The following is a 16,076-nucleotide window of genomic DNA, read 5'->3' as shown; positions in this document are numbered from 1 at the left end:
TTGCTGCTTGGGTGCTGGCCCTCCATGGGCTGGCAACTGGCTGTGAAGGCCTCGTGGGCTGGCCGACTGGCTGCTCAGGTCTTCTAGGCGTGGCTGGCTGACAGCGAGTCCATGCCCTAGGAGCTGGCCGTAGGCCTATGCCCTTTAAGGGCTGGCCATTACGTGCTATGGGGCTTGTGGGCCACAACCATGGCCCATGGGTACGGATTGGCACTGCTTCATGTGCAGGACTTGCACATATGACCAAGACCATGTACGAGACTTGTACACCTGACCTTGGATGCTTAGAGTGGAACGCAACCTGACTCGGCTTGAACCGGGGTTCACAAGGGACTAGTTACCACTCGAGGAGTCGAGGTCCTACACTTGCCATACATATATGTCCAAGTGCGGGATGCACGTGTCATGGATTATCAAGCTTTGCTGTTTTTGGTCAATAAGCCCATTTCATGTGAGATCCTCCCATAGATCAACCCTAATACATAGGACAAAACAATATTAGTACAATCCAAACCAAAGGGGTGCAAGCAAGCTCACCACCCAACCGTAGGTTTGCGTTTGTGAACCACCCTCGAGCTAGGGGCTAAGGTTCCACACCCACAGGTCCATGCCAGTCAACTCTGGTGTCCCATACCACCAGTGTCTGGACTTTGCCCATAGGGGCCCTCGGCAAGACTACCTGTGATCCGCCATGTCGATGGTGGAAGTAAGCCTCTTGGTGTAGGTCTAGGACCACACTGAATCAATAATAACCAAAGACTCACTTATATAGTGTTTATTGCTGCTATAAATAATAGTCCAGTCATAAATAGCCAATAACCTTGGATTTATGAATATTGAACCTTAGCCACCTCTCCAAGCCTGCTTTCACTCTTGGTAATCAATAAAGGAGAAAACAACCACCTGCATCAATTGTCTTCGAATGTAGGTTTATGCTTGTCTATCAAATCCAGATAGCCATGTATTAAAGAACTAGCTCAACTGAAGCTGATGTTCCTCCAACATATGACCATGGAAACAATGCAAAGTAGAATCTTCTCAGCAGGTCCCTGAAGAATATAAGCCATCCTTCAATCCTTCAACTCCTCATAGAATTGGAAACTTGAAATCATCGAGACAAATATCTGCTAGGTGTAACTTAATACCCATCTCTTTAGGATTTGGTAAATCCTCCTATCTAGGCACCACAATTGTGTCTCCTTCAAGCTATCAAAGTCTCAAGGAATTTTTTTTAACCCAACTCCTACCAAACATATTCTAGCTATGGCCAGAAGCATATGCTCAATAGTACCATAGGAAAACTCGACCATAGGAATGTACCTCTTCCAATGAAATGGTTGCCTGGAGCGGTATACACAAAGCATAACCTCGAGAACTTGATCCCACCCCCTCTCTCTGTCCATTAGATTCAGGATGATCAGAAAAACACAAGTCCGCTATATTACCGGATGATTTGTTGTAGGAGTGTCGCGACATAAGAAATTTCCTAATCTCAGCACAATCCAACGTATAGACTATAACATCCGAAACAACAACCAATTCTGAATGTAGTACTGACTACCTTCCACTCTTAACACGTGGAATAATCCGTGAGTCTTGGTCTAAATCAATAGAGCTCGTGGCTTGGACCTACTACCAATACCGAATGAAATGCCCATTGGACCGACATAGCCCTCCAAGGAATTATATAAGTCAGCACAAAATCGGGTTAAAGATTCACCTACCCAATCCTATCAACCCCTCCCAATTTACCCTTCCAATTTCTCGCATAAATTCTTAACTATCCCCAATGGATAGGACAAGGGAAGGTGAGAAAATGTACACACCCCCAAAAACTCTACGTGCTGCATAACCTAGCGTCCCATACCACTGGGATACACACCATCCAAAATTTCCCAAGACTTGTAAGGCTATCTACCATTTATTACTAACATGAAGTATATACAGTGCTGAATGGAGATGTCAATGGTAGCTCTGCTCTTGAGTTCTCAATGAGTCAATGATAACTGATTGATCAATGAATGAATATGACTAAGGCCTAGACTCCTATTTATAGTGTCTAATGTTAGTGAGTTGGCTACCAACCCTAATAATAATGTCCAACTAAGTATGTTCACACATTTACTCAATAACTCTGCCCACATTGGGTTGCTGATTGGGTGCTTGGACAATATTACAATGAACTAGCACAATGGCCCTTACAAACACATGAATCTGGCCACATACTCGACCTCTGAGCTAGTGAATGGGTAGAAGCATGTCCACGTCACACTCGAGAGAGCGTGCACATGACATCACACTGTACAGAAGAAAAGAGTACTAGAAGGCAACATAATGATGAAATGGCTCAGATTATGCTGAATGAAAATGGTTTATCCAATTCCTTTTGGGCCAAGGGGCAATTGAAGTGCCACAAAAGCAGTGCAAGGAATGACACCTAAATAGGCACTCATGTGGGGAGGGTTTATCATTGTGAAATGTTTGCTTACTTTGGGGGAAGAATTTTCAAGTCTATTTTCTCTGCTGTGATGTTTTGTTTTTTGCAGCTTTCTCATATTGATGATTAAAATTCTGGCAAATTTCTCTTTGAATATCTCCAGCAGGTTGTAATCCTTGTGACGTTTTTACTTTCATGGGTTCTGAGCAGTATGTCGCTAACTCACAAATCTTTTTAGACTGTGATGGCAGATCGTGCACTAGCCTTCAGGCAGCAAAGGGAGCTGACAGAGGCAGCCAAGTTGAAGGAAATTAACTTGTACACATCTAATACACCCCACTCAACCCTGTTGCACTCTTTGTTTCTATTTCTTTGTACTTAAATTTTAATGGAACTTGCTTCATATGGTGCAGAGAAAAGCTAAGGTTTGTTCGACCTGATAAGGTACCTGAAGCTGAGGCTGACTACAAAGAGGTTGGTTAAGCTTTGATGTTCCTTCTTGTCTTTTACACGTGATGGCTTCCAACTGGTGAGTTAGAGTTTAATCTTACGTGCAGACGAGGATTCAGAGCGAGGAAGCTCGCAAGCGTTTTGAGAGGATCATGAAGGCAATGCAGCAAGAAATGACTCGTTTTCAGGATCAGAGAACACGGGATCTAAGTGCAGTTTTCTATGAGTTTGCTCGCTCACAAGCACAGTTGGCCAATGATACTGCTGATGCATGGCGTGCTCTCCTCCCAAAACTTGAAAATTGCCATCCCCAAAGCTCTGCTATGCCAAGCTGACATGGCCAAATGCCATCTAAGTGAGTGGGTCCAATTGACATGTTGGTTTGATGGTATGGTCCTACACCTTAGTACTTAATTTGTGGCAAGGGTTATGGTGCCGATTCAATCGTATTCTATGAGGTCACGCCATAATGTAGTGTGCGCTTCGTGGTTTTGGATGTTTAGCAGGGGCTTTCGAGATGTGGTGCTGTTCCACGGGCTGGTGGTGCTACTGCTTGCACACACAGCTTGATCTATCCACAAGGCGTCATTGGCAGATGAAAAGGCTCTAATTATAGACTTGGATGTTTGAAGTACTCTTTTAAAACCGCTGCCCTCTTCTTGGGCAGTTGCTATCCCTGGCTTACACGCTCTTTGTAAAATGTTAAAGAAGATATATTTGTTGCTAGTCTACCATGTCAGTCAGTACTCCAGCTTTTGTCTGCATTTTCTGATATAGATATGGGAATACCTTGTCTAGGAAGATGGCCAGGTGTCAAATCATGCTGTCACATGTGGAAGGTTGTGCATGCTGTGGTGCCCTAACTGAAGAGAGGAGAGGAGAGAGTCAACTAGACAGGGCATTGGGTCCCAATACCCAAGTGAAGGGTCGCCAACTTTTGGTGCATTTACTTTATTATGAAGTTGAAACTTCTAAAATGGAGATCTTATCCTAACTGCCTTCCTGTAAGCTTGTGCACCCATCCTAAACAATAGGCTGGAACTTGCTGCTTTAAATGGGTTCTTGCTGGAACAACTGCCTATGACGTGGGGCTCTGGAATATGCTATTTTGCAAGGTGTGAGGCAAAAAGCTTGCTTTTGTCCATCTGCCTTGAATGGGAATGTTGATCTACTTTGAGGTGAGTGCTGATGTTGATGCCACGTTGGATGCTCTTGTGGAGGCAGGGCCTCCAATAGGGCAAATTATGCCCTCTTGCTGGTCGGCCAGTTGTTTGACCAGCTACTTGACCTAGAGCTGTTGGAGTAGTTGCCGGACTTGCGTTGACCTGTCCAAACATGTTCAGACCTATCTTGATAGGCTGCCTGATTGGTTGATGTGGACACTTTGCTGGTGGGCTGAGCTAACTGACCTGCAGTTGCCTGACTAGGTGTTAGCTGATGTGCTGCATGACTTGCTCGATCTGCCTTGACTTGTCCAGACATCTTCAGATCCATCTTGATGGACTGTTTGGTTGTTTGAGGTGGGTGGTATGTTGCCTGTGTGCCATTCTACCTTGATATGTAAGTTACCTAAACATCACGTGAGTTACCACACTTTGCAGCTCTTGCGTCGATGTATTTTGTCTCGTCTTGATGGCTTGGGGTGATTGGTTCACGGTCCGGAGGCACTGTGCACATCACTAAGTCAAAACTTCCACTTGGCACATGTGAAGTGGGAGGTGCATGTGACATGCTCAACCTCGGTATCCCTCCGGGTGTTCTTGTTCAATCTAAGTATTGGGTCTATGGTGTGGGTAAAAGATGTTTGTAAGACCAACACATCAGAACATAAAACATTGTTTTTTCTTTTTGGAGAGCGCATAGAACATAATTAAGGAATGAGTGTTCATACGCATGCTCAAAACAAACAAGGGTGATCTTCAAATTGCATAAAAGCTTCAATCAACCATCAAATAATTCTCATAACGCACCCTTGAGGTTAAAGATAAATAGAGGAGACTTTGATTATGTAGTAATTTACAATAAATATTTATTAGTACTTGACCCGCGTGTTGCTATGGCGTGTGCACTGTCCTCTTGGTATCACATTATTGCTGTGTGGCATGTGTTAGAGTTGTTCTCAGACCTACTACGCGGTAGATATGAGATTAGTTTCTTGCATTGCTACTTTGGCAGCTGTGCTGCCTTCAGAAAAGAGAGCATGCAAGTTATGGACCCGCGCAGAAACAAAACTCATCAATCACCTTGAAATAATATTTCAATTGTCTTGTGTACCAACTTGTGAGCTTATATTCGAATATGAGTGACTGTGTGAATACGTTCATTGTGTGAGATGTGCATATGTTTTGTTGGGAAGAACACTACTATAAATATGTATGTGTGTGGATTCACACATCTCTATTGGAAAACATGGTGGGTGAGTGCATAGACATGGTAGGGTGAAGGAGAGAGAGGGGTGTTGTGGAATTCAAGAGAGCAAGAGATTGCACCACTCAAACGATGCTTTCATGTTATGAGAAGAACCACCCAAGTACATGCTTTTATAGGCACTTAGGCCTTATCATTAACCCTTAGAGGTGGTTCACACCTAATGTGTTCACACCAAAGACCATTCACAACATTGAGGCTCAGATAATTCCAACACCTCCGCGGAGGCGGTGAGACCCGAACGCAAAAGACGCAACCGAACTTCAACTCCATCACATCACTGTAGAGAGGCGACCTAGCCATGCGCATGTTCCGTGCCACAACTATTCTCTCAATTGGCTTATGGCCGAAATTGAGATTAGTACTTAGTCACTGAGGGATAAGAATACATCTATTCCTCTTGTCTTTCTCAATCAAAAGAGATACCAAATCATCATATGTTGTCGTTGCAAGATGTAAAACTTTTAAAGTTTGTTGGAATTGAGTGATTCCTTGCATGCTTTTAAAATGCATAGCCATCTTATCCTTGTTGTCGGGCTCAGATTTCAAGTTAGTTAGCTGTTGTATTAATGATTCAAACTTGGCTAAATGATCACTTAGCTCTTCATTGTCATGCATCTTTAGATCATAGAATTTGAGCTCGAGAAAAACTCGAGTTAGTGAAGCGGTTATTGAATATAGCTTCTAGCTTGTCCTATTGGAAGTCGATGTAGTGTATTGGGGAATTTGGAAGGCTAAGTCCAATAAGAGCAATAGCCTTTTCGTTTCGTTATCGACATAGCTTTGCTTGATTTGGATCTATGGACCTTGGATATGTATCATTATCGGGCACTATTCCCCATATTCATTCCCGCATGAGAAGTAGTTGAACCTTGGTTTGCCATTTTGGAAAATCGGTTCTAGAGAATTTTTCGATGGAGGGTGTTAACATCATGATGCAGAGGATGAAGAAAATGAGAAAGCAACCTTTAGAGTATAAATATCACCTTAACCACCGAAAACGCACATGATATTGCTTTTGTATGCCTTCATGATGTAGAAGATCCTTTGTTGGTGATAATTACAATGCTGATTATTACAGGAGATGCCTTAAAAAAAACCGTCGGTTTAATGTGTGTTGACAATTCGCTTCTCCTCTTGCTTGCATTAATGGCCTTCAAGTTTATGATGATAGGCATGGTGGGCGTTGCTAGTGGAAGGACACGTGGTTGGTGGTGGAGAGACGATGGCCTATTGGGCTCTAGCATTGCCCATAGATTGGAAGAGCAGTTACAGAATAGGAGAGAAGGGCCAAACATTCTATTGCCATCGGTTAGCTACTATATAAGTAGCTTCATCCTCAGTTTAGGGTAGCTGTTCATTTTGTACTTCATTGTACCTTGAGCTCTTACTCCTAGTTCTACACACTCTCTCTCTCTCTCCCTTGTGTGCTCTTTGATATGTGAACATTGAGTGAGTGTTTGCAGCTTTACTTTCATTCAGTTGTATTAGAGCCAAGCTCTCCCCATTGCTTGTTTCTCTCTGATTTTCAAGCTTCATAATTATCTAAGCAGTCTAGGGTTTGTTTACTGAAAGCTTTCATAGCTTGTTTGCAGGTGGTTTTGTAGCTTGAAGTATTCCATGTTTTGTGGACTTGTTGCTAGCATCAGTTTAAGCTTTCTCTTTGCATATTTCCTTCTCAAATTCTCCAGGAGTCAAGTATGGCCAACAACTTTGTAAATGATTTGTTTGGTATTTTTTTCAAAGAGGATAAATTAGATGGGTTGAATTACTTTCTATGGAGTTTTATGGTAAAAAATGTCCTTGTTGTGCAAAGAACTTATGGGGTCATATCAGTGGTAATGACCTCTGTCTTGACACATTTTCTCCTCGTACTCTTGAAAGGGGTCAAGGCCAACAGACCCGTCATCAAGCTCATGAAATTATCACTAATCAAAGAAGACAAGACTCATACAATGCTCAAGCTTTGGCATTGATTGCCTTGTTAGTTAAAAGATCTATTATTCTGCACATTCGCTCTTGTAAAACATCCTTGCTTCCTTGGAACACCAAGGGGTCCATGAATGAACATTTAACAAAATTACAGGACTTGAGAGAGCAACTTCTCAAAATTGATGAAGTCGTTCTTGAAAAGAACATGATAAACATCACCCTTAACTCTTTGCTTGAATTTCAATACTTCCCTCCATCTTTCTATAGCCTCTCTTGTGTATCAGGAGCTTTTTAGCTTATTGTTATAGGAGGATCAATCAAGAAAGAATGTTTCTGAGAGTTCTAGAAGCCAAGAATAAGGACAAGAACTTTCAGCTGAAGACCAATTCCAACAAAACTTATGCAACTAAGGGTGATTCTGAATAGCCAAAGAAGATGACTTGCTGATATTGTAAAAAGCCTAGACATGTAATTGAAATTTGTTTTAAACTTCAAAATAAGGAAAAGAAAAAGGAATCCAAGAAAGATGAGTTTTGCTTTTGACATCAGAGTTCCAAGACAGAGGACTTTGTTAATGTTGTTGTCTATGGAGACTTCTCACGAATGGCTATTTGTAGTTATAATCTTAATGAGGATGTTGGTTTCTTGATAGTGGTGCTTCTAAGGACATAACTTCTCAAAGAAGTTTGGTCAAAACATATGGAGAATATGCAAGTGGTTACACTGTTACGTGTGTTAACAATGTCTTGTACTTGTCAAAGGTATTGGTGAGATAGTTCTCACTACTGTTAGCGATCACATTGTTATGTGTGCTAACAATGCCTCTTACCCTATCAAAGATATTAGTGACATACTTCTCACTACTGTTAGTGGTGAGGATCTTTGTCTTGAAAATGTTTGATGTGTTCCGTTCTCTTAGTGGGCATAGAGAGTTGCCTCGTAGTCCTCGTGATTTCATCCACTCTCTTTTGTGTGACCATGGTCTCAGAATCATGGCAAATGGGAGACCTTGAATTTTCATCCAGCGAGGTGCATAGCCCTACCAACACAACTGAAGACTTGCATAGAAACCCTGTTTTCTTAAAGGACTATCTTACGCCAGAATGCTTGGACGGAGCATTATTGGGTGTGCGATCTCCCTCCCGACGTGTGTGGCTCCTTCTCCCACACACGATATTTATGTCATATTCATATTTTTAACCCTTGGAGCCAATAATAGCATCTTTTCCACTTTTGGACTTTTGATTTACATATAAATAACTATGTCAAGGTTTCTAAGGTTTATACGTGCTCTTCGCCGAATGTGCTAGAGTGAATGTGATACAAGAGAGTGTCTCCTACCAGAATGTGCTACAATGAATGTCCTACAAGAGAGAGTCTGTCCTACTGCCGAGAGAGTGCTCCTCTTATCTTCTCCTTGGGTGTCCTCCTCCTCGAAGTCCCCACCCTCATCATGTAGTGTAGAGGGAAGATCATAGAGCTTGCAATCAAACAATAACAATCACCTTGAATCGTGGATCCATTGCTAACCCATCTTTTGAAACAATGTGGCCAAGCAAAGCTTCATTACTTACTGTGCAAAAGCACATTTTGTTGGATTGAGACTTAGTCTAGTTTCACTCACAGCACCTTTGTAAACACAACATCAAGTGTTGGAGATGCTATGAACTCCTTCCGAAGACATTGAAGTCATCCACGAAGATTCTCGTGAATGTTGTGAGGTACTCATAAAACATTTCTTGGACCATCCTAGTTGGTGCATTCTTCAACCCAAAAGTCATTACATTTGTTAAAACCCTAAGATCTCTCTAGATAATTGTTATGCATAAACATGCATAAATCAGGCATAAACTCATCCACCCAACCACCCCCGAGCCCAAGGGATGCACACATGAAATATAATGAAATACTCATACCTTTACCTTGATGTCTCATACTATCAAGAGGTATAACTCCAATCCAATAGCATGTAGCTATAGTGTGAAATGGTAGGTGAGTAGATATGATCCTCTACACAAGAGACCATAGCCTAAGCCTCCAAGCCTCCCTTGAGTGTGCTCCATGCCCCTATTATATAGGAGAGCCCTCAAGTGACTCTTGACTCTCCATTTCCCATGTGTGACCCTTGGATGCCTGACCCTAACCTTAACCCTTAAGGTTAGTCCTAACCTATGCTCCACTAGAGCTTGTTCCCATGCTCCCATGCTCACAAGCCTAATGTGGGTGAGCCTTCTAGTATATGTACACATACTGTGCATATAACATACTTCCCCTCTCTCTCAAAACATTGCACTCTTGTAATGAAAAGAAGGAGAACTGCGCTGAACAATCTCAAACGACTCCCAAGTCGAATCTTCTATTTCCCTATCTTTCCACCTAATTTTAACCTCAGGGATTAGTCAACTACAAAGTTTCCTTTCCTTGAATTCAAGTACCTTATCAGGTTCATGTGGAACATAGGATAGTTCTTCGACTTCAATGAGTTCTTGAGGAGTAACTATGTTATCCTCACTCACCTCCCAGTTTTCCTTTCAATATATTGATATGAAAGACTGGATAAACTCTAACATGTGGAGGTAGTTTAAGTTCATACGCAATCGTGCCAATCCGATGTATAAATCGAAATGGACCACAATATCTAGGAGATAAATTCGAGCATTTTCCTTTTGACAAAGTCTGAAAATCTGTAGGAACTTTTAAATAAACGAATCCCGAGCTTCGGTTAGTATTTCCTGCATATCACACAAGAAATCCCTCGATGCATCAAGCTCAATGTCCTTAAGACCGACATCAATAGGTGCCCTGGGTTGACCCATACATAAGCATGAATGGACTAAAACCAATAGCCGTATGTTTAAAACTGTTATAGGCAATTTCCATCATTGGAAGATATTTTTTCCAATTTTGATGCTTTTCCAAAGACATATGCATGAAGCATATCCTCTACAATTTGATTCATACGCTCTATTTGCCCATCAGACTACTGCGGGGATGATCATAGGAATTCATACTCAAAGTAGTTTCCTTCTTGTAAACCATTCGGAATAAAGTAGGAAAACATGGCATTATAACAATAGGAACCAGGGATTCATCGGCGCCCCGACATACCCACATCTGCACATGGAATTATCGGTGTCTCGAGTTACCCATATCAACATAGAGAGTCATTAGCATCTCGATGTCACATATGTCCATCCCCGTAAACCATCAGGTTGACTGTATAAATCACCTAAAGTACGGAACTAGAGAAAGAAATGCCAACAAAGGAGAAATCCAAATTTTCTTAATCCGAACACAACAAGTTAAACTCGTTGAACTCTAAAGAAAGAAATTTCAACAAATGAAAATGCCAATGAGATTACACTCATCAAAACATGTAGGCTATAGATAAAAGAAGTTTATCTAGAGAATGCCCACACTATAACTTCTAGTGAATTTAGAAAATGAGATTCTTTGAATGTTGAGGTCAATATGCTAAGTGATGTAAGCAAAGCAATAATCTTCAGCCCAAGTTATCCTATAAGATAATATATGTGAGGGATCTCTAGTGTCCCATACCACCATGATACCACCCATACATACCTTAACAATTTGAGGTCAATATGCTAAGTGATGTAAGCAAAGCAATAATCTTCAGCCCAAGTTATCCTATAAGATAATATATGTGAGGGATCTCTAGTGTCCCATACCACCATGATACCACCCATACATACCTTAACAATTTTGAAACTCCCTAGTATGCTGTCTAGGAAATATGAATAAAATCCTGTATAAAAGGAATAAGATGGACTTATCCAAGACTTTCACATACTAAAACCTGTCTCTATATTCCTGAGACTACATCAAGGAATAACTCTTTCCGAGTGCATCATTAGAAAAGAATTTTGAATTATTGGCGCCTTTCTAATGATAACTACCCAATAAACACACTAAAGCTACGGTAGAAAAATAACTCATCTAGATACATAAGCAACTAGGTATCCAAGTTGGAATATGTATAAGAGTACAAGCAATATACTCCAAAATTATGTGCAAAAAACGAAGGGCAAATGCTACCCTCAAAGCACATGATATTATCCAAAAGATCAAAAGATCCTTATAAAACCATGGATAAAAGCATAGAAGCTCCTCGAATCCATGAAAACCATAGTTGATCATAAAAATCAATGCATGCCATCTAATGGACATTAATCATGCCAAAAGAAGTATTAAAATTGGTGGCCAAATCATCAATCTGGAGGAGTATATGAACGTGGTGTTGTTCAAGCAAAACTCCAAAGTAAGCAAGTGAAACACATGTGTGTAGCACTCAATAAAAAAACCGCTAGACACAAGTGATCTAGGCAGAACCTGACGAGTCCATATAAAACTTGAAAAATATCCAATAAAATCCACCAAAACAAACTAATCAACTGACCCATGATAGAATTTGTCTTAGGCTTAAGAAATTAAGCACAAACCACACTTAAATAAGTGAAAAATAAATTATCATGGAAAAGTGTCAAAGGTGAAACACACTTTGAATGCATAATATTATAGCCATCAAAAGAAATTAAGGAACATGTCCAAAAAGAATGGTTAAACAATGGCAACAAAAAATCACGAAAACATCGTTTAAAATTAATCCAAACAAAAATAACTACTAATACGAGGTACAATCATATTAATAATATGCGAATAATTCGCATCTATCTAATGTCAGCATGAGAAAACGTACTTCAACATTAAATAACCCTCGAAAATATTAAATTCTCGAGAAAAAGAATTATCATGATTTTTTTCTAATTTTTTCTAATTTTATAGGGCCTCAAAATATGATAATTTTAAATTCTGCCAAACCTATCTTATGGCATTCCAAACCTATATTTTTCCAGAAAATTTTTAGCAAATAGATTTGCCAAAATACCATTGATATTTTAAAAATCTAAAAATAATTTCTAGAATATTCCTAATTTCTCATGAGAATCCCATCGTACGAAATTTCCAATTCCGCCCACAATTCTCAAATCCAATGAAAATTTACAATTTTAATGGATTTTTAAAATTTTGGGTCAAAAAATATATTTTTTAAAGGAATTTGAATGGTCATGGGCACCCGAATGGACACACCACATGCCAAACACCAACCCCACATTTTTTAAAAATTTTAAATAACCTTTGTCTAATTTTTCACTAATTTTCTAGAATTTTTAAAAATTTTTAATTTACCCCGAACGCATTTAGAATACGAAGGGTCAAAAAATTTCGGAATCCCAACGGTTTTTCCAGAATACGGAAAGCTAAAAGTTTTGGGAAAATGAAAAGACAAAAAAAAATCGGAATGTGAAAGGTCAAAAGTTTCCGGAATCCGAAAGGTCAAAAGATTTTCCGAAATTCGGAAAGCCAAAAGGTTTCCCGGAAGATGAAAAGCCAAAAGGTTTCAAGAAAATAAATCCAAAAATTTCCAGAGAATTTTTTTCTCAAATGTCAAATTTCCTCTATTTTGAGGCTTTTTCCAAGCTTTTTTTGAAAAAAATTTCAAAAGCTTTTTTTTAAAATAATAAAAAAACTCATTAAAAAAACAAAGTTTAATAAGCTTTAATAGAACCTTATGGAAAATTTTTTAAGGGAAGGGGTCGTTTTTCCGCCGGCACCCGCTCGTACAGGGTATTTCACCTCCTCCCAAAAGGGATGAGCTCGCATATCTCGGGAGGGTCTTCCCCTCGTGCAGGGAGCAGATAGGGAGGGAAAGGCCTAAGCTGCGCGAGGATGCTGCTTTGCGCAGTCCCCCCCCCTACGCGTAGAAAAATGAGAGAGGCTTCTCTCTCTCTCTCCTCTCCTCTCCATCTCCAATTCTCATATTATTTTTTTCCACCCCATCTTCTCTTCTCTTTGTTAAGAGAAGATTAAGCCATAATTAAGATTACCTTAATCATAAATTAAGGTTTAATTATGATTAAATTTAATCAATTTTTGTCTAATAAGAGGAGTGCTTCACGGGAGAGAGGAAAATAGAAGAGAAAATTCTGATTTGAGAGACGAAGAGGATCCCACGCACACGGGAGAGCATTCCATGCATCAACATGCTGCCCCCTACTACTGAATTTCAGTAGAAAATCGACAGAAATTTGATCGCATACCCGTGGAAAAACCTGCAAAAATGTATAAAAAATACATTTTAACCATAAAAATGCTCCAAAAATTTCTAAAAAATTAGAGAAAAATTCCTAATAATTCTAAAAATTTAGGGAATCCATTCTACCAAAAATATCCACAATAAAATATGTGTTATTTTCGTAAATTTTTTTATTAATGCTTATTTTAAACCACAAAAAATAGAAAAAAATAGCATTAAACTCACGGAATTTCCCCACAACGTCGATTCGTCCATTGAATAGTAATAACATGCGGTCAAATCACCATATCAACGATCCACATACAAATCATCAACACAAATTAATAAAGTAATATTTTTATTAGTAAATATTAAAATTTACTTAAAAAATACCCAAAATTGTAATAAAAAAGAAAAATAACAACAATTAACTAAAGATTGCTCTGATACCACTGTTAAAACCCTAAGATCTCTCTAGATAATTGTTATGCATAAACATGCATAAATCAGGCATAAACTCATCCACCCGACCACCCCCGAGCCTAAGGATGCACACATGAAATATAATGAAATACATCATACCTTTACCTTGATGTCCCATACCATCAAGAGGTATAACTCCAATCCAATAGCATGTAGCTATAGTGTGAAATGGTAGGTGAGTAGATATGATCCTCTACATAAGAGACCATAGCCTAAGCCTCCAAGCCTCCAAGCCTCCCTTGAGTGTGCCCCATGCCCCTATTATATAGGAGGGCCCTCAAGTGACTCTTGACTCTCCATTTCCCATGTGTGACCCTTGGATGCCTGACCCTAACCTTAACCCTTAAGGTTAGTCCTAACCCATGATCCACTAGAGCTTGTTCCCATGCTCCCATGCTCCCATGCTCACAAGCCTAATGTGGGTTAGCCTCCTAGTATATGTACACATAATGTGCATATAACAACATTGGAGGCAAACATCCCCCACTTCATGACAAAGGCTGCCTTTTCTTTATCCTTCCTCTATTGCCATTCTTACCGATTGTACCCTGCTAAATCCATGCAAGAATGAATACATTTCATGGCCCGCTCAAGTTGCCATTCTTCTTAGGAACAATGACAATCGGAGACACCCAATTAGCTCTGTCAATTGGATAAATGAAACCTACTTTGAGCAATTTGTCAATTTCTTCTTTTACTTGTCATGCATAATTCGGATTTACTTGGTACCTTTGCTGCCGGGGCGGGGCGGCGGATAGGAACTACATCTTCCCTAAGATTAATTTTATGCTAATAAAGATGGGATCAATGCCCTTCATATCTATATAACTCCAAGCTGTTAGGAATGATGATACAAATCTCCTTTGGAAAAAAATAAATTGGATTATCAAAATGGATGATGATGGTAATGGTGAGACTAGACCAATGTGAACTCTACATGATTTGAAAATCAAGGTTTTTTCCGTCACTTATCATCACACTTGTAATGGTAATGGTGACAAGAGACCAATGGGAATACTGCATGATTTGAAAATCATGATTTTTTCCTTTATTTATCGTCACACTTGTAATGGTAATGGAGACCAAACCAATGGGAATATTGCATGATATGAAAATCAAGATTTATTTCTTTACCTATCATAATTTTTGGTGATGATCTTTCTAAAGCAACTTGAGTCATATGATGTTATACTAGGTTGCTGTGATCATTTATGTGAGAATCTAGGATGGTGTATGGTTGGTCTATAGATCACATGTACTTAAGAAAGCATGGCTATATATTGAAGTTAACATATGGAAAACACATCCCATGTGGGGAGGATTTTTTGGGGAAGATTTAGATATGATAAATAGAACAACCTCTATCCAAGGTTTGTTGAACATGTCACATGAGCCCACAAAGTGTTGATGACACTCATGTCATCTCCCATCCCTTTACCATCAACCTCCAAAAACGTTCAGAGTGTGTGTTTCTAGTGAGATTTTTTGACAACCACTCTCTTTATATCCATACCTCCCAACTTCTTCTCACTCTTCTTTCCTCCCCTAGTCCTCCCAGCCCAACTAGGGCTTCAAATTTCTCCTCTGCCCATGGGGCTCACATCCACTTAACATCTCTCTCTATACCCTCCCGCACTCTCTTTATATCCATACCTCCCAACTTCTTCTCACTCTTCTTTCCTCCCCTAGTCCTCCCAGCCCAACTAGGGCTTCAAATTTCTCCTCTGCCCAAAAACGTTCAGAGTGTGTGTTTCTAGTGAGATTTTTTGACAACCACTCTCTTTATATCCATACCTCCCAACTTCTTCTCACTCTTCTTTCCTCCCCTAGTCCTCCCAGCCCAACTAGGGCTTCAAATTTCTCCTCTGCCCATGGGGCTCACATCCACTTAACATCTCTCTCTATACCCTCCCGCACTCTCTCTCTCTCTATACCCTCCCGCACTCTCTCTCTCTCTCTCTCTCTCTCTCTCTCTCTCTCTCTCTCTATATATATATATATATATATATATATATATATATATATATATCTATCTATCTATCTATCTATCTATCTATCTATCTATCTATCTATATATATATATATATATATATATATATATTTGTGTGTGTGTGTGTGTGTGTGAAGGTATTATAATTTTAGACATTGGACTATTAGGATAATGGGACAAATCTCCTTTGGAAAAACAAATTGGATTATCAAAATGGACAATGATGGTAATGGTCAGACCAAACCAATGTGAACCCTGAAAGA

General features: G+C 39.7%; 1 protein-coding gene across 4 annotated transcripts in view; it reads left to right on the top strand.

The window, feature by feature from the left end:
• Positions 1-3,618, top strand: part of LOC147636717 (sorting nexin 1-like) — a 43,749-nt gene extending 40,131 nt beyond the window's left edge. The window contains exons 9-12 of one of the 4 annotated variants that reach the window (XR_015266197.1): positions 2,676-2,755; positions 2,851-2,911; positions 2,995-3,275; positions 3,394-3,618. Coding sequence is in view for 2 of the 4 variants with exons in the window: in XM_086800200.1 (XP_086656326.1) it covers positions 2,676-2,755; positions 2,851-2,911; positions 2,995-3,222 (369 nt within the window). In the remaining 2 variants the exon portion in view is untranslated. Of the gene's footprint in view, positions 1-2,675; positions 2,756-2,850; positions 2,912-2,994; positions 3,276-3,390 lie in introns of all 4 variants that reach the window. The other 3 variants (XR_015266198.1, XM_086800200.1, XM_086800201.1) reach the window with 3 other exon arrangements.
• Positions 3,619-16,076: the final 12,458 nt, after the last annotated feature.

This window comes from Cibotium barometz, chromosome 7, assembly GCF_041138505.1.
Source record: "Cibotium barometz isolate CiBa-2024 chromosome 7, ASM4113850v1, whole genome shotgun sequence".
NCBI lineage: Eukaryota > Viridiplantae > Streptophyta > Polypodiopsida > Cyatheales > Cibotiaceae > Cibotium > Cibotium barometz.
The sequence above is the reverse complement of the archived record's forward strand: the minus strand, read 5'-3'. Positions and strand labels throughout refer to the sequence as shown.